Source organism: Hibiscus syriacus, unplaced genomic scaffold (genome assembly GCF_006381635.1).
Source record: "Hibiscus syriacus cultivar Baekdansim isolate YM2019G1 unplaced genomic scaffold, ASM638163v2 tig00110328_pilon, whole genome shotgun sequence".
Taxonomy (NCBI): Eukaryota; Viridiplantae; Streptophyta; class Magnoliopsida; order Malvales; family Malvaceae; genus Hibiscus; species Hibiscus syriacus.
This window is the reverse complement of record NW_024062685.1, coordinates 5,924,810-5,948,916: the sequence shown is the minus strand read 5'-3', so window position 1 is coordinate 5,948,916 and position 24,107 is coordinate 5,924,810. Positions and strand designations below refer to the sequence as shown.

Sequence of the window (24,107 nt, the reverse complement as noted above, 5' to 3'; positions counted from 1 at the left end):
TTTCAGCGAGGTCAGGTGAAAGTCCATTATCAACCAATTCTTTGAAGAATTGCTCTGTTAAAGCAACATTAGACTGTAAGCCAGCTGTTGTCAGAATTGATGAAAGAACCAGATCCCGATTGGACGTTTCGTCGGCGAATAAGGAGACTTTTTTGACCAACAAAAAGCCGGATAATAAATTTAGGCCTGAAGGTTTGCCTCCTTCACAACGAAGGAATTAGGGGATTGGGAAGCGAGCTTTAGTAGAGGCATCAACAGCTCAACCTGCTGAAGATGATGTCCACGATGGAATCAAGGAGTTCAGTACAAAGGGGTGTAGTGGTAACAACTCTGGTGAAGGAGCAAGAACTGAGAGATTCAAATTTAATAACTGGTGGAAGGAAGGCCATACAAATGTTAGTAATGGGTACAGAAGTGGATGCTTCACGTTATTCATTGAAAACCTACCAGAGAAGATCCATTGGAAGAGACTTGGATCTCTATTTTGCACTCACGGTCATGTTATTGATACCTTCATTCCTAACAAAAGAAATTCGAAAGGGGTTCGTTTTGGGTTTATTCGATTTGCAACAATTGAAGAAGCAAATAAAGCGATATCAAAGATGAATGGCGCTCATATTTACGGCAGCAAAATTACAGTCTCTTTGGCTAAATATAAACCTCGACAGTCTTATTGGAGAAAGTCCTTGACTGTTGTTCTACGTAAGTCTGAGATGGAAGATGTTTCGAGAAATAAACACTGTGAAGTTGATGGTGTTGTGGACGAACGTGTTGAGTAACTGTCTTGTTGGGTGGTGCAAGAACTTTATCAAAATCGGTAATCTTGCTAACCAAATGCAAGCCGAAGGACTAGCTGGTTTCACGCTAATGAGAGCAGCTGGAAATGTAGTTCTAATGGTTTTTGAAGACTCTGATTCGTTGAGAAGTGTGAAGGATGATAAATTAGAGACTCTTGCAAAATGGTTTTCCAGAGTTGAAACTTGGTTAGAGAGTCTGGTGATGGAGTGTCGTCGCATGTGGTTAGTTTGCGAAGGTGTTCCTTTTCACGCTTAGAATTGGGATACTTTCAAAAACATTGCAGCTAAGTGGGGTAAATTATTAGCAATTGACAACAGCTGTGAGTTTCCACCGACTTTTGATCGGGCTAAATTTCAAACACTCACAAAGGCTCAAGTTAGAATTGATGAGTTGTTAGAGTTGAAGGTCGGTGCTAATTTATTTGAAATCATGGTGCATGGAGTTGATCCTTCCTTCAAACCAAATTCTTGGGTCCTTGAAGATTGCGATATTTCATTAGAACTTGTTCCTTCAATTGGATCGTAACTGATCGGCAACTGTATTCAGAGGTGTTTCTTTTAGTTTTTTTGGTTGCAAGTGTTGGTTTTTATTTTGTTATGTTCTTTTGCAACTTGAGGTGCATTTTAGAAATCGGGTTACTGTCTTTGAGGTGCAACTTGAGATTTTTAGGTGATATGGTTTTTTGTAATGGAGTGTATTCGGTGTTTTCACATGTACTTGGTGTTCTATTTAATAAATTATGAGGCACTCTTTTCTTCCTTCCAATGTTCTTCAACATACTTCTATGTGGAAGAATACGAAGGGAGTTTTTAATGAGACCTCCAACTTTTATAAAAAAAAATGTGGCACATCATATCAGCTGTTCTTTGCGTCATTTTGATTGACAGAGTTATCTTAAAGTGCAAGCTATTTAACGGAACCAAATTGAATATTTGATCCATAGTTCAGGCTCCAAATGTGTCATTGATCTCATAAAGATGGTACTCATCTTATTATGAAGATATATTAATAAATAACGCAAAGGTTTATCCTATGTGCATAGGTTTTACAAGAAAAACTTTGTGATTTGAAAAGTCTAGTTTGTGTGTGAGAGAGAGAGAACTTTGAAGAAAGGCTGAATCTATTAGATGCAGATTGTATAGAATCTTGTAATTTAGAACTTTATTTTAAGTTTATGCTTAGGCGTTTTCCCCTTAAAAAGGATGTGTATTCCTCTCCTTCCACGTACTCTGCATTAAACACAGATGTAATCCTCCATGGTATTATATGATTGCTGTCACATCTCTTATCTCTGCCATGACATCAGCTTTAACGTTGGAGTCCAAAAACTATGAACCTATAGACAACTTATCCCAGAGTATATAATTCAGTTTCTCCCATGCTTTTTGTAGTGTAGTTTTAAACTTTCTGCTCAGTTTTCCAGCTTGACATTAGTATAGTTTGAAGTGGAAAGGGACCCTTTTTACCTTATAATCTATATGCTACAAATACGATTATATATGCTTTAAGGTGATGGAATTTTTATCAAAAGAGGTCATTGCAGACTTTATGCAATTTTACACTAGTTGAGACTTGTCTTATCAATGTGAAATTAAATTTGAAAACCACCCTATGGAAATTGCTGTAGTTGTTGGGATGGCTTGTTGGGGCACCCGTTATTTTGTTCACACTCTACGTGATATTTTTGCCAATTTTCAAGGTTTTCGTCCCCAAGTTCAGGAGTGTTCCATTGAGCCCAAGGAAACGACGTCATTTGCATTCAGAAGTTGGGCTTAAGGTGAGGCAGGTTTGACTGCTGTTGTAACTTTGTATATTTCTTTCACAGAATGCATTGACTGACTGGAGACTGCAATTATTCATGTTTCTAGCCTGATAATACTTTGTTGTATATAAGTGACTTCTGGATATGTATATTACATTATTTTATAGTATCATATTACAGTAGAAAAACTAATGGTTGAGCATAACATTTGTTCTGTTTTGCTAGCAATTTATTTAAAAAAAAAACTTATTCTCCGGACCTAAAATGGTATTCGATTTTCTTTCATATATGTTTGTTTATCAAATTAAATTAATGGTCGTGATTAAGATTTCAAGGTTTGTTTATTAAACGAACTGAACAAAAACATTGTATGTTCATTAAAGTAAAATGCTACTCGACTAATGAGAAAGTTTGGGCGTTGTTGAAATTGATTTTCATATTTCAACTGAAAAAAAAACTAAAGAAAGTTTATTAATCGATTTTGGGAATTGGAATATTGTGGATGTCCATCCACAATACTTGATGATCATGTCTTTCTCTGTCATGGAATTAATCAGTAATGTGATTGATTGCTAGTGGATGAATGGTTGAAGTCGATGAAGAGGGACTTTGGAAAGTATATATATAGCCAATTAAACGTCTATTCGATTTCTAAGGTTATTTAGATAATTTTTAGAGGTTCATATCTTATATTTTATAATTACATTTAAATACAAAAATATTATATTTTTTGCCCGAATAAAAATCAGTTTTGTGTTGATTTAGGTCAAACAAGTAAATTGACCCTCTGACAAGTGAATGTTGGATATTTATGTAACAAGATAAGGTCGTGCAGTCCATGGAATCTGCAGTGGGAATCCATATATATTTTGACAGAAAAAAGGTTAAGCAAGAAGATCTCACAGTGGCGGATCTATTAAGGTGTGGGAGCATTAAAGTCTGAATTTTTTTTAGAGTAATTATTTATTTTACTGATTGTGTCAATTTTAAAATTTTATTTTATATCCCTGCCACATAAAAATTTTATATTGTTAATATGTACATGCTCAACCTAAAAAACATTTTTGAATCCACCTCTGAGATCTAGTGAATAACAAAACAGATCTGGTCTGATCTGTTTAGGTTCTTTCTTCAGCACAGTACGGGGCATGCATGCATGCAGCAGCGGGATTAGCATTTGATGATAACAAAATATCACCTTTGTTACCTGACTGAACTCCTCCCAAACTTCATAGCAGTGAAAAGAAAATTGAAAAACAGTGTGTGTGATGGAAGAGAGTATTTATTCTTTATTGGAGAAGACAAAGCATATGGATTTAATAATTCAAAGCCAAAGGGAGAGTTGTTTTGTTTCACATGGAAACATCCGCGTGAACCCATTTCTTTTCGTTTCTGCTCCATTTTGCCCCATCTGCTCCCTTCACTGCTCGTTTTCACGTAATACCCATGTTCAACAAAATCACTCTTATGGATATTAACATATATACAAGGAAGAAATCGAGACAGATGGTGATGGAGGAGCCTGGGATTGTCGGTCTTGGAGTCTCGAAACTTTGAATTCCCAGAGTCGGAAGCAACAGGCAAATGATGGGGCATGGGGCTCACACATGTTTCCTTCAACAATAATTGTCAAACATCAATTTCATATTCCATTTTTTTTATTAAAAAAATATTATTCCTCTATAAATATAATCATTTTCCACATAGAGATTTATTACTTCTGCAATACAAACAATGAAGGCCAAGTTGACAGCACATTTCATCCTACTATGTCTCTTCACATTCCATCTACTTTCTTCTTCTTCTTCAATGTTGCTGACAGGAAGGAGATCCCTAGATCAGATGCCATGGCTTCATCACCACAAAGACATATATCCCAATGCAAAGGTAATATTATATTATAAATGGTTTTGGATGGCAAAACAATTGAGGAATTGATCATGGTGTGCATGCATGCAGGTGGCACTTGATGAATCTAATCGGCATATGGATGATGATGATGATGAGAATGTTAATTACCACATAGATTACCATGGGGTCACTACTCATCCAACTCCAACCCCTAAACATCCCAACCCGTAGAATTTTATTTATGGCTTATAAGTCCATGTAAGCACTGCAATAATGCTCAAATATGTACCTCATCTGAAAATCAATACATGGTTGAATTTTTTTAATTATTTAGCTAAGTTAATTGAAAGTATTCAAAGATAACAAAAAGTGAAATGTAAAGGGAAAGATGGTTGGTAACCAGATATTGATGATGTGAGATTTTTATATAAGATAGCATGAAAAAATGCCTTCAATTGTGTAACAATAGCAGATGATATGCAGATGCAATCAAACAGAATGCAGAGACAACATTCCGTTCATATACTGCTTTCTGACCTGCTTATACTTTTCATGCAATGTCATATAATTTGCACTAACATCGTCGTATGATACCTCACTACAGAACTTCGATTTCATATCCATGAACACACTTTCCGCCCCTCTTTGTGTTCAACATATACCGGGAACATATCTTTTATACCTGTCGATTCGACTTTGCAATCCCAATCATGTCCTTCAACATTTTCCCCCTCTTGATTCAGATGTCGCAACCATCTTATCCTTGAAACGGGTCTTCATTTCTCTCAATAGCTACTTCCACACTCTTCAATGCTTCCAAGAACCTCGACTCACTGCTAATTTTGTCGATCAAATAGCTGAAAGTTGTTCTTTGGTATAGATCAAGCCAGCTATTCGTGTCTGATTGCGATGCAGCAGCAGCTACCAAGCATGCCTTCCGGAATGTAGGATCAGAGTTACCAATCAGACCGATAACTATATGCAGTAGCCTGATTGACATGACATTTAGAATTCCTGATAAAGACTTAAAAGAAGGATGACGATGATATTGAGAACATTTCCAACAAAACAATGCCACATGCATAAATCCCTCCCACCTGTGTAAATGAAGGAAAGAGTGTATAAGTTCTAATGTCATATTATAAAAATTTACAACCACTTAACCGCATAAAAACTGAACTCAAATTAAGTAATACAATATGCATGTGACCAAGCAAAGCATAGCATATGTTTTTGCCGGCATCTCGAATTAGGAGGGTAACCCAAAGAAACAGAGCACCAAGAGAGTAATCAATTATAAATAGCATCCAAGTAAGATACGTCATATTATAGAATTATGGCAGAAAAATCAAATGTAATAAATCCGATCCACTCAAAATCATCAACATTAACTCGATCATGGCAATCAAATATACAAGAGATGTCCAAAGACCTTGACCAAATATGTTGTCCAAATGCCCCACATATTATTATGTCTGAAGTCCACGACTAAATAATTTTGTCAACAACATGGGTCACTCCACATGCAATGTTCAACTATCAACTTTCGAACGGTCACCGCAATCAATCAAAAGCTGCCTTAATCTATTTAGGAATTTCAAATGAAAGAGAAGGAAAAAAGTACGTTTTTTTTAATATTAGAAACTATAAAAATCAACCATCAATTTCTATGATGAATGTCTATATTTAAATTTAGAAACAATGATAATTAGGGAAAAGTAAATAGATTCAAAAGTCCAACTGTAAATTACTGAGAAAAACCTTTAATTGCTGCTAATCTAGTTAAAAATGATAGAACCTAACCTTAAATTAACTAAAAGTTTAAAAAAATCCAAGAATCACTCGATGGTTTCATCATACAATAGTCATAGATTCAGAAAAACAACTATCCAAGTTATCATCACAAAATAAAAAAAAACAATTATCCAAGTTATTATTCAATATCACTGTAGTCGAAAGGTGACTCATGTACTATAGAAACCTAAGTTCTCCATATTAAATGATATGGCAAACCAACGTATACACCCACTTTGACAAAACAATATCATCAATCGTTTTCATTGCTAAAAGCTTCGATATTGCTTTTTCCCAGCAAAAGGTCCAAACAGAAGGCAACTATCACCTGGTCACATGCTGCAGTCAGTGTCCCATTAAATAAGAAATTAGATCCTTGCCATGTGCACCAACAAGCAAAACACTGAAGGCCAGAAATAGGGACTACCTCACATGTCAACTGTCTAATAAAGGAACCTAATCACCAAAAAACTGATAATCAAAGGTAATTTTTCTATCAATTACTTCACATACAAAATTTTCCAACATGTAATCAGCATATCAACTAAATCTATACAAAGAGAAAGAAAAAGGATTTCGGGGTGGTGAGTGGTATATATGATATAAGTTTGTTAGTTGGAACATGAGATAAACAATTTACAATTGTTGAGTTTCATATAAAACATGAAAGACCAAAAGTTGCCTTCAATGCATATGATTATACTTTGGATGAGAATAGGGGTAAATGAAAATCTTGGCTTCAATTCATATAATTTTGGTAATAACTTCTTATATCTTCAATGTTATCATTTTTCATTGTTTCTTTCACAAAGGAGACAAACCGCAAAAAAAATCCAAAAATTAGCAAAACTATAAAACCATGTTAATTAATTTATTACCAGAAAAAATTCATCTAAAATTATAAAGTGTTCCCTCAATTTTAAGGCACATCGTTCTCGTGGAGATACAGTAATCTTTAGAAAACTGCATCATAGAAAAATAGAAAAATAAACAAAAATACATAAAGAAAGGGAATACATACAGACCCTTTAAGAAATTTTAACACAACATCATACAAGAAATTAAAACTCTTAAGATGAATTATCTTGCAAACTGCAATAATGCTTAATGCATTTATTGTGTCTAATGATAATGCGGGTAATATTTTCCTAGCCAAATCATAAGGAAATTAGTGGAGTAAGTTTCAGTCTGTCCCAGAATATACAAATAGCATGCAACACTAATATCAGCAATTAAAATGATGAATATACATTAAGCAATAAAAATATTCAATGAAGATGCATTATCATTTAGAATGGAAACAGAAATGGTTCATGGAAATGAAATTTTGACTCATTAGAATTTAAGAAACTCTTATAAAAAATTAACTTACTCAAATGGAGGTTCAACCTCAACTCCAAAAGTTAAGTGCAAGGAAAACCCAACAGATCCATCTTGCTTATCATAATGTGTACATGCTTCATGAGGAAAGCCCCTGGGGATATATAAAACATCACCTTCATTAAGCAAAAAGTGATAACAGTCTCTTGCACTATCAATGGTTTCATTGTTTAGAATGTTACAAGTGTCATATAATCGAGGTAATTGCCCATTTGGCCTAGAAAATATTTTCCACTGCTTAGATCCAAAAATTTGGCAGACAAATACACAGTGATCATCATAATGACGAGCCAGCCCTTGAGAATTAGGTGGAGTTAAGTACATATTGGCACCTGCCGATGGTTGACCAAAGATTGAAGCTAATCTGTCAGAAATAAAGGCAAGCCTTTCAAAACGGAATTCCATTCCACGCAAAGCCACTGTATAACCATCATTATATGCTTCTTGACATTTTAAAATATCATCTAAACGTAAAACGTGTGGAGTCCTGACCCGGCAAGAGCCTGAATTTTCTTTAAAAAAGCGCACCTCTTGTTTTAACTGGCTATCTGTTCTTAGAACCCGTATGTCTTGTTCATTGATAATAGGACAACCCAATTTATTCGTAACCTCCATCAGGAAATTAAAGATGTCCAACTCATCCGAATCAATAGGTAAGCAGGAAGTTAGATCTTGAAGGATAGAAGAGAGCAGAAGGAAATGAATCTTTAAAACCAAGAGATTGCATAAAGGATGTAAATATTTCATCCACCTCCAATGAAGCACTCGAGGGTCTTCTTACAACACAAGGTAAGATCTCCCACTGACTTAATATGAAATATTTGAAATCACCCTCACTAAGCCAAAATATTCTTCCTTCAACATTATTGCTGTACATAAGGGCTGCAAATTGATCAGCATTAATGGAAAGCCTAAAAATGCTTTCTGCCAGATCACTGATGGTAATATTGCTGAAATATAAGTTCATCCCTTGACCAGCTCCTAAAAGATCACTGGTTAATATTTTTTTGTGAGCTTTTCTCCATACTTCTTTCAAAGAGACAGAAAAACATTCAGATACGTTGCCTGGGATCTTTCTTAATTGCTCAATGTTGCATGTGTTTATGAGAATGATGGCAGCATTAAGAAGTAAAACTGGAAGTTTACCTTTCTGAAAGACTATCCTGAGAGAAGAAATATTTATATCATCTCCAGTGCTTAAAGAAATCTGTATTGATGATATTTGAACCTTAAGGAAGGCAAACCTGGCAACAATTAAGTACCTCAAGTTATAATTTTAACAAATCTACTAGCAATATATGCTAATATATATATAGCCTAGCTATGAAAAAATCTTTTCAAGGAAAAATGAAGTGACAAATTAATATTTGGGGTTGTCTTCTAACATACTGATTAAACATGTCATTTGAAACAAGAATGCGAAAACCATAAGAAATTTGGAAAAAAGTCACTTCGCTTCGTAATAATTCTACTCTGCTAGAAATGGAAGAAAATAAGTCCAAACAATGTATGTCTAAATTTTATTTATTTCATATTTTTATCATTTGAATCTTACATTTCAGAGGAAATGTAAAAGCGCTTTGCTTGTTATTATACTGGTCAAGCAGGAGATATTTTACACAAAGTTTGCTGGTGTATGAGACAGTGCATATGTCATTTATTTGATATATCCACCCTCCCCCCCCCCCCCAAAATAATTTTATAGTATATGTAAAATGAATAAATCCCAAAACAAAGGGAATTACCCATTTATATGAACTTAAATAGTTAATTCTAATCATTCAGCATCGAAATGAAGTTTTAGGCAAATATCTAACTATATGTTTACCAATAATCATGTGAATAAACTATGCAACCGATGATAATAGTTTATGTTCAATGGCAGTATGAAGCAAGAAAAGACATTATTGTGGTTCATATTTCTTAGTTTCATACGCAAGGCAAACTTGTAATACCAACTTAAAGCCCCTAAACCAAACTAAATATGCACTGCACACTCAATGGATTTTGCACAGCATTGTTTTAGTTTATCACCTATGTTTCTCTACCTTTTTGTATCTATCGTCTAAAGCTCTATTTAGACAGCCACCTACTGTTACTTCATTTTGCTTTGCTTTGCTTTTCATGGTGAGTTAACAGTAGACTAAATAGTAGTAATACTAATTTGGTAGTGGTCTAAAATAACATGAATGAGTAAAACAAGTAAAACAAGCAAAACAAAGCAAATAATTGAAATGAGACTACTTATTGGGCAATTATATATAAAGAATCTTAAATAAAATACTGACATAAGAGTTTCCAAAGCAGAGAAATGGAGCAATCGTTGTCTTCCAAGACAAGTAGAGCATAAATCCAAAATGGCATCGCAGGCAGCCATGGAGACGGCCTTTCGAGGAGTGGGGATCAATGAAATCAAAGCCTTAAGGGTGAGAGAGTCAGAAACGACCTGGCGATTCAACTGAAACGACAGGAGAGAAGCCGCCCCAACAAACTGGGCGGTGAGGGTGGCGATGTGATGAGATTCGGAGCGGAGGAGGAGAGGGCAAAGGGAGAGAACACAAGTGGCTTGGTCGGGTTGGATTGGTTGAGAAAGGAGTTTTTTCAAGCAATTCTTCACGACTGTATTAGTATTACTGCGAGAGAGAGCGGCGGCCATTAACAGAGGGAAGAGTTGTGTATTACTCTCTCTGACACTAATAACAGTATTCCCTGCATTCGAATGGGAGTGGGACTTTCTTTCGCGGTTTCCAACGTGTCTCTCCTTCCTCTTCTTCTTCTGCAGCTGCAAGCTATCCATTTTTGCAATTCTCAAGTTCCAAATCAATTTGAGTCTCCAGTTTATCTCATACTGGTCGGAAGATTCAAGATTCTCGGGGAATTATAACAATTCAGCTGCTCGCACCTTGAAGTTGCCCCACTCGATTCGCGTCCGCTTAATTATGGATTTTGAACTCTTTTAAGTTTGGGAAACTTAAATTAGTTAATAGGGTTTCCAGAATTCAAATTATTTTTTATCAGCCTTTCTCGATTTTTTTAGAAAAAGTTATTTGAGTTTTTTAATTTCTTTTATATTTCTAACCTTTATTTTTATATTTTTCATAGAGTCAAATCAATTATAAAAAATATAGTTAGATATATAAAAAAGGCTCAATTGATAAAGAGGGTTAATAGATAAAAAAGTGATTATTATAGAGTAAAGAGAATAAAAGATAGAAAAATTTGGTACAAAGATTTAAAGTGGTTCGACTTTCAACCAAGTCTACATTCACTACCTTAGCTCATTACTTAGGATTTTCTAATAAATTCACTAATTTGTTCTTTTTTTTCAAGGATAAAGAGATAACATTTATAATTCTCAATCTTTTGAATTGCCTAAAATAGAACCAAAACCTTTTTACAAGGAAAAAGAATGTAAACAAATAAAACCTCTAAAAATGAAGTTGTTTACAAGAATTTAGCTCACAAGAACAAAATATTTACAAGTGAAAGTAAAATAGGAATAAAAACTCTTTTCTTGTGTTGGATTGTTTGGATAGGTGTTCTAACCTTTCTTCAAGTGTCCTCAACTTGTTTTTATATGTTGGAATGTTGTTGTGGCTGTTTCTAGCCGTTGGAGGTATTTTGGAGCCATTGGGGATCAATTTTCATGCAAAATAAAGCTAACCAGAACAGAGGGTATCGGTACTCCTAAAGGGAGTATCATTACTACCTTTCTTATTTTTTTAGTCGTTACTAACCGTTGGGGCCTGATGGTATCGATATTACTATGTAGAGTAGTATCGATACCCCTTTGGGTATCGGTACCATTTTTACATTCTGGAATTTGAGCAATGCTGGTAGTATTAATACTACCTAGTGAGTATCGATACTTTCCTTACCTTTGGTATCGGTACCATATGAACAGTATCGATACTTTTCATGAGATATCGATACTGTAAGAACAGTATCGATACTATTTGTCCAGAAAAACGTTTTGTGCTCAATTCCACTTATAAATGGACTTTTAATTATTTTTGAAAACTTTGAAAAACTTTGAATAAATTTAATTCAAGTCTAAAAACATTTTGCCTTAATTGTTATATCAAAATATAGTTCAGCAATCTCCCTTTTTTGATATAATAAAACATTGAAAAATTGTTTCTGGCAAAACTCCCTCTTAATAAAATGTTTAATGAAAAAGATACCAATTGTTGGAAAATATGTGAAAATGTTCAGCTCCTCCTTTTTCATTAAGAAATTGAATTTTTCAAATTCATACTTCTCTTCTTTTTTGTTAGATAAAAAATAATTCAACTTTAAAGTTCAAAAATAACTTTGGAGAGTAAGTGATAATTTTTTCATTAAAAACCATTTGAAAAATAAAAGTCCCCCCTTAAAAAGTGCATTCCAAACAAAAATTGACTTTAAAAACTTGACACTTAAACAAAATTGAATTTCAACAAAGAGTAACAAACATATTAGTAGCAAATGAAATTCAATATATCCAAGTTTAAAATACTTTATGCAATATCAATAATTGAAATTAAGTACATATGCATAAAACTTTAAAAAATGTTATGCATTTAAAACGCATGCATAAACATTTAAATTTAGGTCAAAAATTTAAAATTTGTAAAAAAACAAAACATTTGAAAAGTTGATATCAATTGTTAGAGAGATATCATTTGCATTGAAAATCAATTTTGACCAAAATTCATTATGATGAACTAAAAATTATGGAAAATCATTAAAAATTTAAAATGTTCATCATAAAACTTTTTCAACATACATGAGATGAAAAACAAAATATAGTCATTTAAGATCAAAACTCATGCATACTTAAAACTAAATGAGCAACCAAATAATCATAAAACAAAAGCATTAAGCTTAGAGGTTATCCATTCTTTTTCAAGTGTGGCTAGAGCATATCAGTTTCTTCATTTTCATCACCATTGCTCCCACACACCTAAAAGAGACATTTATTTGGATTTTGATATCCAAATTGCTTTGGATTCTTGGACGTTAGTATACTTGTCTAATTTTAAAAGTTTTTCTTTTCTTTATGGACAAGTATGTTCCAAATGACCATAAAATGACAATGTGAGCATTTTTCCATTTTTAAACATAATGAGTTGTTTTGAGAAATTAATTCTCTTTCTTTTGTTAAGCTCTCAAGCTTAACTTTCAAATCAAAATTTTCTTTTTCTAAATCTTTAATTTTGACTTTTTGAAAACTCTAAATCATTTTTCAAATTTTCATTTTGATTTTCAAAATCAATTTTTTCTTTCAAAACCAAATCAATTTCAACTTTGAGTTTTGAAATTAATTTCTTATATTTGGAATTCATGGTCTCAAATTCCAAATACAACTCATTATAAGCATCTTGTAACTCATCAAAAAAAAGTGAATTTAAATCATTTGAGTTAGAATATACCATTGAATCTCCTTCGATGGTCATGAGGCAAAGGTTGACTACTTCATCTTCATCATTGGAGTCATCTTCATCACTCCAAGCCGCCACAAATGTCTTTTTCTTGCTTGAACCCTTCTTCTTTAGGAGAGGACATTCATACTTGACATGCCTCGTTCTTTGACAATTGAAGCATATCAGGGGACCCTTCTTCTTGCTTGATTCATGCTTCACTTCCTTGGAAGACTTGAATCTCTTGAACTTTTTGAAGTGTTTGGCCATCTCTTATTCTTTATCTTCTTCATCTACCTATTCACTTGAATCTTGATGGCTCTCAGTGGTGGACTTGAAGGCAATGCCTACCTCATTCTTCTTATTATTTTGCTTCTCTTCATCTTCTTCCTCTTCCTTCACCATCAACTCATGAGTAAGAAGAGAACCAATCAACTCGTCGAGAGAGAGAGACTTTAGGTCTCTAACTTCGATAATCGTCATCTTCTTTGATTGCCAAGACTTTGGAAGAGAGTATATCATCTTCCTCACAAGCTTCTCATTTGAGATAACTTCTCCAAATCCCTTAAGACCATTGACAATCACGAAAAATCTATCAATCATAGTTTTAATGTCTTCATCGGGTTTCATCTTAAAATTCTCGTAGCTATGGTTGAGAAGACTTATCTTGGTTTTCCTCACTTCATTGGTTCCTTCATGAGTGACTTGGAGTTTATCCCATATCTCCTTGGCATTGGAATAAGAAGAGACGCTTCCATATTCATCTGGGCCTAATGCACAAAAGAGAATGTGCATAGCTTTAGCATAGAGTTGGAATTTCTTCTTCTCTCCACCACTCCAATCGTCCATCTCGCCTGTTGGATTGGTGTAGCCTTTCATGATGGAGTTCCAAGCTCCTAGATCGTTGGCTTAAATGAAGAACTTCATCATATTCTTCCAATAGACATAATTTGCTCCATTGAAGTAGGGTTGCTTGTTGACCGGTTGTGAATCTTCACTGTAGTAGGCACCGGAGGTTGATGTCATTTCTTTGTCGATTGCTTTAGGAATCGGTAGAGTTTCTTTAAGGATTATCTCAATGTTGTCAAACCTTCTAATGAGTCAAGCTCTGATACCAATTATTAGGATTATCGAGAGGCTCAATTGAATAACTGAAAAGATGCAAAGGGGTTAATAGATAAAAAAAATGATTAGGGAGTAAGGAGAACAAATGATAGAAAAATTTGGCACAAGGATTTAAAGTGGTTCGACTTATCAACCAAGTCTACATCCACTACCTTAACTCCTCACTAAGGATTTTCTAACAAATTCATTAATTTGTTTTTTCTTTTTCAAGGATAAAGAGATAACCTTTACAACTCTCTATATTTTGAATTGACTAAGATAGAACCAAAACACCTTTACAAGAAAAAAGAATGTAAACAAATAAAACCTCTAAAAAGGAAGTTGTTTACAAGAATTTAGCTCACGAGAACAAAATATTTACAAGAGAAAGTAAAATAGGAATGAAAAACTGTTCTCTTGTGTTGGATTGCTTGGATAGGTATTTTAACCCTTCTTCAAGTGTCCTCAACTTGTTTTTATATGTTAGAATATTGTTGTGACCGTTTCTAGCCGTTGGAGGTGTTTTGGAGCCGTTGGGGATCAATTTTAGTGTAAAATAAAGCTGCCCAGAATAGAGAGTATCAGTACTCCTAAATGGAGTATCAGTACTACCTTTGTTATTTTTAAATCAACTAGTCGTTACTAGCCGTTGGGGCCTGATGGTATCAATACTATGCTCATGGTATCGATACTACTATGTAGAGTAGTATTGATACCCCTTTGGGTATTGGTGCCACTTTTGCATTTTGGAATTTGAGCAATGCTGGTAGTATCAATATTACCTAGTGAGTATCGATACTTCCCCTACCTTTAGTATCGATACCATATGAACAATATTGGTACTGTTCATGAGATATCGATACTGTAAGAACAATATCGGTACTACTTGTCCAGAAAACGTTATGTGCTCAATTTCACTTATAAATGGACTTTTAATTATTTTTGAAAACTTTGAAAAACTTTGAATAAATTCAATTCAAATCCAAAAACATTTTGCCTTAATTATTATAACAAAATATAATTCAACAATATAGTTAGATTTTTTTCACTCATTTTTACCTTCATATTTTTAATATAAACATCTAGTATTATTAAAAAAAGTGAAAATATTCGAAATTACAATAAAAATTTACAACTATTATCGTAAACTAAATACATAATTTGGATTTTCTTATAACATTAAAACTAGCCACTTTAGATCAAATAATGATCATACATGAAAAAGGTTAAAAACCCAACCAAAATACTGAAACAAAAATAGATATGAACAAATCTGACTGTATCAATAAACGAATCGTAAAAGGGGATTAAGCTATTGAAAGACCATCGAGAACTTTAAATCAGAGTCGAACGTCGTGAGAAACTGTCCACAAGCGCAAAATCATGCATCCAAATTCAATCCAAAGGTCCATAGCAGGGAATATAAAAAGATTTCAAATAAACGTCATCTTGATCTGTCTTACGTCGTCAAATCCAAATCTGAGAAAACATAAATAAAAGAATGAAAAAACAAACAAAAAAACTGGAAAAACGTGCCACAAAGGTAAAGATAAACGTGCCACAAAAACAGAGATAAAACGTGCAACACAAGTAAAGATAAGTGTGCAACACATGCAAAATCATTCTTATTAAAAAAATAAACAAAGAGAAAAGAGAACTGACGGTCGACAACTAGCATTAAAGTCGATACCATCACCGACTAAAGAAAATCGAAAAAGAAAAAATTGATTTGATATATGAAAAACGATATAAACTCAAAAAGAAAACAAAGGAAAGAGCGGCTAAGGCTAGGATTTAAGTAATTAATATTTTTACCTTCATATATTAACAACACTTGCTGGTTACTAAAAATATCATGACTACGTAACTTTTTATAATAGATAACAAAATTAAATATTGCATATTCACACAAATTATTCTATCACAATGATTATAGAAATAATTGTTATTCTTAAATATTTTAAGTTCAAATATTAATAATGTAGAGTATTTGAATATTTATTATCAAAAAATTAAAAAAAATTAAAACAGACAATGATACTTGTAATTACCATATATTAATAAAAAAATTATTGCACATTCATGCTAAAATTATACAAGAGTTTCACAATTTAGATAAAAAATGTATCTACGTCGACAGTCACTAAATTTTTAATACATTTTACTTTGATCACTAAAGTTTTAAAACATGCATAATCATCATTAATTTTTTTATTTGTTTTCATTATAACTATTGATGTTGTAGAAACAGTCCTTGAGCTTTTTAGGGCTAATCGGGGATCAAACCAACTTAAATTTAAAATTAGGGTTTTGGAAAATGAATTTAGAGTCTCCATCGACTTTGGGTTAGGTAGTTCGAACACTTAAAGAAATTACTTTTTAAAATAATTTTAGAAAAAATTAAATTAAAAGATAAAAAAACTAGCCTACGTTTAACCAGAAAACTACTTGAAAAAAGGTTCAGGAGTCGGTTACGCGTAGGGTGAGCACCCCACAACGCCCAAAATCGGTACCTAAGCGATTATACGTCATCTAGATATTGAAAATTATAAATTCGAATAGTATTTAAATTATGATCCTATTCTTTAAATAAAAATTAAAAAAATTCTTTTATACGAACAATCTTTAGAAAAAATATCCATACCAATTAAGGCGTGTTTCCATTGATACCCCCACATAAAAGACCATTGCCTTGATCTTCGTAATAAATTAGATATATATATATTTAATCTATTCGAAAAGTATTCGATTAATAAAAGGATGTCATTTCGTACGAATAATCATCGAAAACACTTTCCTCCTTAATTAAGGTGCATTTCCAAGATTCCTTTTATGAAATAATATTGCCTTAAATATTTTAAACAAAAATAACATATATTTAATACTCATTCGAATAAAACATATCATTTTATATGAATAATCCTCGAAGACACACTCCTAACTAGTTAAGGCACATTGTTGAAAACATTTTGATATTTCGATATAACAAATTAAGTTAAATGAATTTTAAGATTTTCTAAAATGATTTTCTAAGTATATTCGATAAAATTATTCGAATATCAAAACATTACTCCAAATATTTCAAAAATCATTTTTAATCCTTACTTAAGTGTAAAATTAAGTTTTAATCTTAAAACAATTTCAAAATAATTTTTCAAAGTATTTCGAACCATTTCAAAGTAAAAAATTCCAGATTGCTCAGAGGGAACCGATCCCCCCCCAAGGGGGTACCGATTCCCCCTGAATGGTTTGGCTCCGAGATTTCCAGAATGCTCGGAGGGAACCGATTCCCCCATAGGGGGTACCGATTCCCCCCTGTTCAACGGTCGAAATATTTGAATTTTACACTTAGGGAACCGATTCCCTATGAGGGGGAACCGATTCCCCCCACGCTCTAAGCATTTTTATTAAATGTTTTCACACTTAAACGGCTATATTATCTTCATTAATTATCCCCAACGTTCAGAAGTGATTCAAGGTGTATTTAAACAAGTTCTGAAGCCCTTGATAAAAAAAAAATCATAAAGAAACAAGAGAGAAAGCATCAAACACCAAGTTTGTGCAAATCAAGCCAATTTTCCTTTCAATATTCATTTTGCTTTCAAGAACACCATTTGTGCTCATTTGTAATTATCTTTGAGTGTTCTTTTCTTGTTCTAGAATTGTGCAAACATCTTACCTTGTGAGGTTTTCCTTGTAAGTTTGCAAATTTGTAATCTTCTCTTTGGGAAAGAGTGTTCTCAAGAATTGGGGTATATTATTGAGGGTGTTGTAAGGTTATCTCTTTGGCCTCAAAAGAAAGAACAAATTAGTGAATTTGTTGGAAAATCCTTAGTGTGGATAGCTAAGGTAGTGGACGTAGACTTTGATTGAGAAAGTCGAACCACTCTAAATCGCTGTGCAAATCTTTTCAATTTTCTGCAAAAGCTTCCACCAAATTTTTAATTGCCAATTCACCCCCTCTTGGCCAATTCCGTCAATCGATTAACTCAACAATTGGCATCAGAGCCTAACTCATTTGAAGGTTTAATCGCCTCTTGAGTCGATTCAGGAAGAGTTATATCGATTATCAAAGTCATCAATGGCCTCCGCTTCAAACTTCGACTCCGGTCTCGATTCGATGCCCGTCAACAAGCCTCATTTCTTCAATGGAGCTAACTATGCTTATTGGAAGAATAGAATGATGTACTTCATTCAAGCAAGTGACATGGGAGCATATAATGCTGTAGAAGAAGGATACATCAAACCTCTCACTCATCCAAGGTTGTGGAGTGAAGGAGAGACAAGAATGTTCCAGCTCAACTCCAAAGCCATCCATATCATTTTTTGTGCTCTTGGACCAGATGAATACGGAAGAGTTTCATCGTGTACAACCGCCAAAGAAATATGGGACAAACTTCAAGTCACTCATGAAGGTACCGATGAGGTAAATAAATCTAAAATTAGTATTCTAACGCATAACTATGAAAATTTCAGGATGAAACCAAATGAAGATATCAAAGCTATGACAGATAGATTTTCAACGATTGTCAATGGTCTCAAGTCATATGGAGAGATCATTTCAAATGAAAAGCTTGTGAGGAAGTTAGTCTACTCCCTCCCAAAATCGTGGCAATCAAAGAAGACGGCAATCATCGAGTCTAAGGACTTAACGTCCTTAACTCTTGAAGAGCTACTTGGGTCACTCCTCACTCATGAAATGATGCTCAAAGATGAGGTGGACCTCGACAAAATTGACGAGACACCAAAGGAGAAGGAGAAGAAGAAAAACATTGGAGTTGCTCTCAAATCCACAAAAGATGAGAGTGATTCGAATAACGATGACGAGGAAATGGCATTGTTTGCCAAACGATTCAGAAAAATGATGAGACCTTATCGAGGAAGAAAATTCAAACGAAATGAAGGCATCAAAAATGAACCGAAAGAGAAGGACCCAATCATTTGCTACGAATGCAAAAAGCCAGGGCATGTTAAATATGATTGCCCACAATTGAAGAAAAAGGGTCAATCAAAGAATAAGCACAAGGCTCATGTGGCTACATGGAGCGATGAAGAAAGTTTCGATGAAGAGGAACAAGAAGTAGCTAACTTGTGCTTGATGGCATTTGGGGAAGATTCTAAGGTAACCTCTAACTCATCCGATTTTGATGATTTATCTTATGATGAGTTATTAGAGGAATATAATGGGTTGGCTTCGGATTATGAGAAATTATTTTTAAAATATAAAAACGATGTTTCAAAATTGAAAAATGAAAACAAACTCATATCCAAAACCAACAACGATCTTGAAAGTAAAATCAAAGATTTGCAAATCAAACTAGAAGAGTTTGAAAAGAAAAATTTAGATTTGCAAAATTTACTTTCAAAGATCAATGATGATCGTCAAAAGAAAATTGATGATCTTAAAACTTCTTTTGATAAAGTTGGAACAAAACATTTTGAAAAAGGTGGAAATTCAAAATCCAACTTTGTTAGAAAAAGTTTTAGAAACTACAATCATAGAGGTCCCCAAAGAACCTCTAATGGAAAAATCGTTAGAAGTATGTGGGTTCCTAAAGAACTCATTACTACTAAAGATAAAAATATCCGACACAAATGGATACCTAATGGGACTAGGATTTTGGAAACTAATGAATATGGACCCAAAAGAATTTGGGTACCAAAAATCAAAAATTAATCTATGTTTGTAGGGAAAGGAGCATTGCTACAAGGCACGGGAAACAAATTCAAATTCATGGTACCTTGATAGTGGATGCTCAAGACACATGACCGGAGACAAAAACCGGTTCATTGAGCTTAATGCCAAAAATGGAGGAGAAGTGACTTTTGGAGACAATTCAAAAGGTCACATTGAAGGTATTGGTACAATAGGTAATACCTCTTCCATACAAATTAAGAATGTTTTATATGTGAATGGATTAAAGCATAATCTATTGAGTATTAGTCAATTATGCGATAAAGGATTCAATGTCTTATTTGAAATTAATGGTTGTAAAGTCATTGACATTGCATCTAATCGGATTATGCTTATTGGTCATAGAATAGGGAACATTTACATGGTGCATTTAGATTCTTTTGATATGACTAATTTATGCCTAGTTGCTAAAGATGAACATGATAGTTGGTTATGTCATAGGAGACTAGGACATGCTAGTATGAGTGTTTTGCAACGACTAATTCAAGGTGATTTAGTTCGAGGCTTAAATTTGATAATGATAAAATATGTGATGCTTGTGCTAAAGGAAAACAAAAGCGTGTTTCTTTTAAATCCATTAATGACGTATCAACTAGTAGAGTATTACAATTGATCCATGTAGATCTTTTTGGGCCAACTAGGACTACTAGCTTGGGTGGAAAACAATATGCATTTGTCTTGGTAGATGACTATTCTAGATATACTTGGGTTCTATTTTTAAATACTAAAGATGAAGCATTAGAACATTTCATCACGTTTTCAAAAGTAATCCAAAATGAAAAAGGTTACTCTATAACTAGTGTTAGGAGTGATCATGGAACTGAATTTGAAAATCTTGGATTTACTGAATTTTGTAACTCTAACGGTATTAGCCATAATTTTTCAGCACCTAGAACCCCTCAACAAAATGTAGTTGTTGAGAGGAAAAATCGAACTTTAGAAGAAATGGCTAGAACCATGCTTTGTGAAAATAATTTGTCAAAATATTTTTGGGCGGAAGCCACAAATACCGCTTGTTATGTTGTAAATCGAGTAATGATTAGGCCAATTTTAAAGAAAACTCCATATGAAATTTTAAAAAATAAAAAGCCTAACATTAGTTATTTTCATCCTTTTGGATGTAAATGTTTTGTTTTAAACAACGATAAAGAAAATATTGGCAAATTTGATGCTAAAAGTGATGAAGGAATTTTTCTGGGGTATTCATTAAATTCTAAAGCCTATCGTGTATTTAATAAAAGAACTTTAGTTGTAGAAGAGTCTATACATGTTGTTTTCGATGATAATCCCCTTCCGAGGAAGGATTCTTGTGTGAATGATGATGTAGGTGTTATAAATACAAATGACGTTAGACATGACGTTGGAGAACCATCATCAAAAGAAGAAACGAAAAATGAGGAAACTCATGATCCTCTTGAGAATCTAACCATTGAAGAAAGGGAAGTATCTTATCCAAGAGAGTACAACTATGTCAAGGATGGTGAAATTATAGGTGATCCATCAAAAGGGGTAACAACTCGATCTTCTCTTAGAAATATTTATAATTATGTTGCTTTTATCTCATGCATAGAGCCTAAGAATATTAAAGAAGCATTAAATGATGAACATTGGATTATGGCTATGCAAGAAGAGTTAAATCAATTTGAGAGAAGTAAAGTATGTACATTAGTTGAAAGGCCTAGTAATAAATCTACTGTAGGTACTAGATGGGTATTTAGGAATAAGCTTGATGAGAGTGGTAATATAGTGAGAAACAAGGCTAGACTTGTTGCTCAAGGGTATACTCAAGAAGAGGGCATAGATTATGATGAAACATACGCTCCCGTAGCTAGGATGGAAGCAATTAGAATGTTATTAGCATTTGCATGTTTTCATGAATTTAAATTATATCAAATGGATGTTAAAAGTGCATTTTTAAATGGTTTTATAAAAGAAGAAGTGTATGTGGAACAACCTCCAGGTTTTGAAGATTCAAAATTTCCAGATCATGTTCTTAAATTGACAAAAGCTCTTTATGGTTTAAAACAAGCTCCTAGAGCTTGGTATGAAAGATTGTCAAATTGTTTAATTGAAAAAGGTTTTTCAAAAGGAAATGTTGACACTACATTGTTTTTAAAGCATAAAGGTAAAGATTTATTAGTAGTTCAAATTTATGTTGATGATATAATATTTGGTTCTACTAATGATGTTCTTTGCCAAGAATTTTCTAAGCTAATGCAAAGTGAGTTTGAGATGAGCATGATGGGGGAGCTCTCATTTTTCTTGGGACTCCAAATCAAGCAAAGAAAAGATGGCATCTTCATTAATCAAGCTAAGTACGTCAAAGATATGCTCAAGAAGTTTGGACTGGAAAATGGGAAACCTCATGACACTCCAATGAGCTCTTCAACAAAGCTTGACTTAGATGAAGGAGGTAAATGTGTAGATGTTAAACTATATAGGTCAATGATTGGATCTCTACTTTATCTAACGGCAAGTAGACCAGACATTATGTTTAGTGTTTGCTTATGTGCTAGATTTCAATCATGCCCTAAGGAATCACATTTACTAGCTGTTAAGAGAATCTTTAGATACCTTAAGGACACTCCTAGTTTAGGACTTTGGTATCCTAGAGACTCTAGCTTTAGCTTGCATGCTTTTTCTGATGCGGATTATGGAGGATGTAAATTAGATAGGAAAAGCACCTCCGGTACTTGCCAATTCCTTGGAAATATGTTGATTTCTTGGTTTTCAAAGAAACAAAATTGTGTTGCATTATCTACCACTGAAGCGGAATATATTTCAGCTGGTAGTTGTTGTGCACAAGTTTTATGGATGAAACAACAACTTTTTGATTATGGAATTGAAGTAGGTACTATTCCTATCAAGTGTGACAATACTAGTGCTATTTGTCTCACTAAAAATCCCATCCAACACTCTAGAACTAAACACATTGAAATTAGACATCACTTCATTAGAGACCATGTCACTAAGGAAGATGTAGTTCTAGAATTTGTTGATACTTTGCATCAATTAGAGGATATTTTTACAAAACCCTTAGATAAGGAAAGGTTTTGGACACTTAGGAGAGAATTAGGTTTAAGTGACCTATCTTCACTTAGTGTTTAAAATAATTCAGCACTTTTAATAAATACTGAAAAATGCTCATAATAGTAATTTTTGATTGCATCCATTGCTATTAGTTAGGGGGAGTCTATGATTCTTGATGAAAAATTAACTTTATGTTCAAATATTGATTAAAGATTAATTTAATTGTTTGAACATAATTATTTTTCAATATATGAGTTGCCTATACCACTAGATAAGATTAATTTAGCATTTTATGTGCTTAAAAGTCGGATTTTAGCATTTTGGTGCAGAGGGAATCGATCCCCCCCATGAGGGAACCGATTCCCCCTTTGAATGGGAACCAATTCCCCCCTACAGGGGAATCGATACCCCCCTGGGGTTCTGTTAAAATCGGGCAGAACACCCCAAAATTCCCAAAACCCTTCTTCAAGCCGTTTCTCACCCTCAAACACTCAAATATCCATTCTTGCCTCAAATCATTGATTTTAATCATAATTCACTTTAAATATCATCTCCTAAACTTGCAATCATCATTAAAATCGTGCAAACAACATCTAAATCCCCTCAATCTTCATCTTTCAAGGTAAATTTTTCTAAACTCTCTATTCCATTGATTTTGAACATATGATTAGTTTTAATTAGTTCTAGGCTGAAATAGTGATCGAGCATTGATTGTTTAGTGATTAGAAACTAAATGTTACAACTAATTTCATCAAAAACACAAGAATTTTCCAAAAATTTTCAAAATTTTGAAATTAAAAAAAAATCAAATTATTATGTTTTGATTAAATTACGTTGTTGTTATGAAAACTATACATATATTGTTTCTCAAAACCATATTTTTCAAAAGTTTTTCAAAAACTTTGTCCATTAGGATTGATTTAGAGAACCTTGAAATATTGAGGACTCAATTGAGTTTTGGGATTAATTGAATTGCATACATTTGTTTTTAAAATTGCAGGTTATCCGATCTATTCCGATTTCCTTCACCATGTCTAATCCTAAACGTGCTAGGTCTTCATCTAGTCGTTCTAGTCGTCAACCAAATCCACCTCCAAATCCTCCTTCTATTCCTCAAAATCCTATTCCAAATCTTGATCCTAACTTGACTATCCAAAATTCTTGTTTCAATCAACAGGGTCCTAAAGATTATCGTTATTGGTTTTACCAATATTTTGACTCGTATAAGATTAGGGAATTCAATCAACCAGGTCCTAAAGATTATCGTTATTGGTTTTACCAATATTTTGAC

At 33.4% G+C, this 24,107-nt stretch overlaps 1 protein-coding gene across 5 annotated transcripts; it reads right to left on the bottom strand.

Moving 5' to 3' along the window:
* Positions 1 to 4,792: 4,792 nt before the first annotated feature.
* Positions 4,793 to 10,535, bottom strand: LOC120118552. 5 transcript variants are annotated; one of them, XM_039138584.1, is made up of 4 exons: positions 9,874 to 10,535; positions 8,732 to 8,829; positions 7,578 to 7,949; positions 4,793 to 5,508 (listed from the first exon to the last, which is right to left on the bottom strand). In XM_039138584.1, exons 1-3 carry the CDS (start codon positions 10,380 to 10,382, stop codon positions 7,945 to 7,947), a joined length of 612 nt encoding a protein of 203 aa, XP_038994515.1. In that variant the 5' UTR covers positions 10,383 to 10,535; the 3' UTR covers positions 4,793 to 5,508; positions 7,578 to 7,944. The 5 variants fall into 5 exon arrangements, with proteins under 5 accessions (XP_038994515.1, XP_038994513.1, XP_038994514.1 ...); XM_039138582.1 differs by having other exon boundaries at positions 7,578 to 7,679; XM_039138583.1 differs by having other exon boundaries at positions 9,874 to 10,514.
* Positions 10,536 to 24,107: the final 13,572 nt, after the last annotated feature.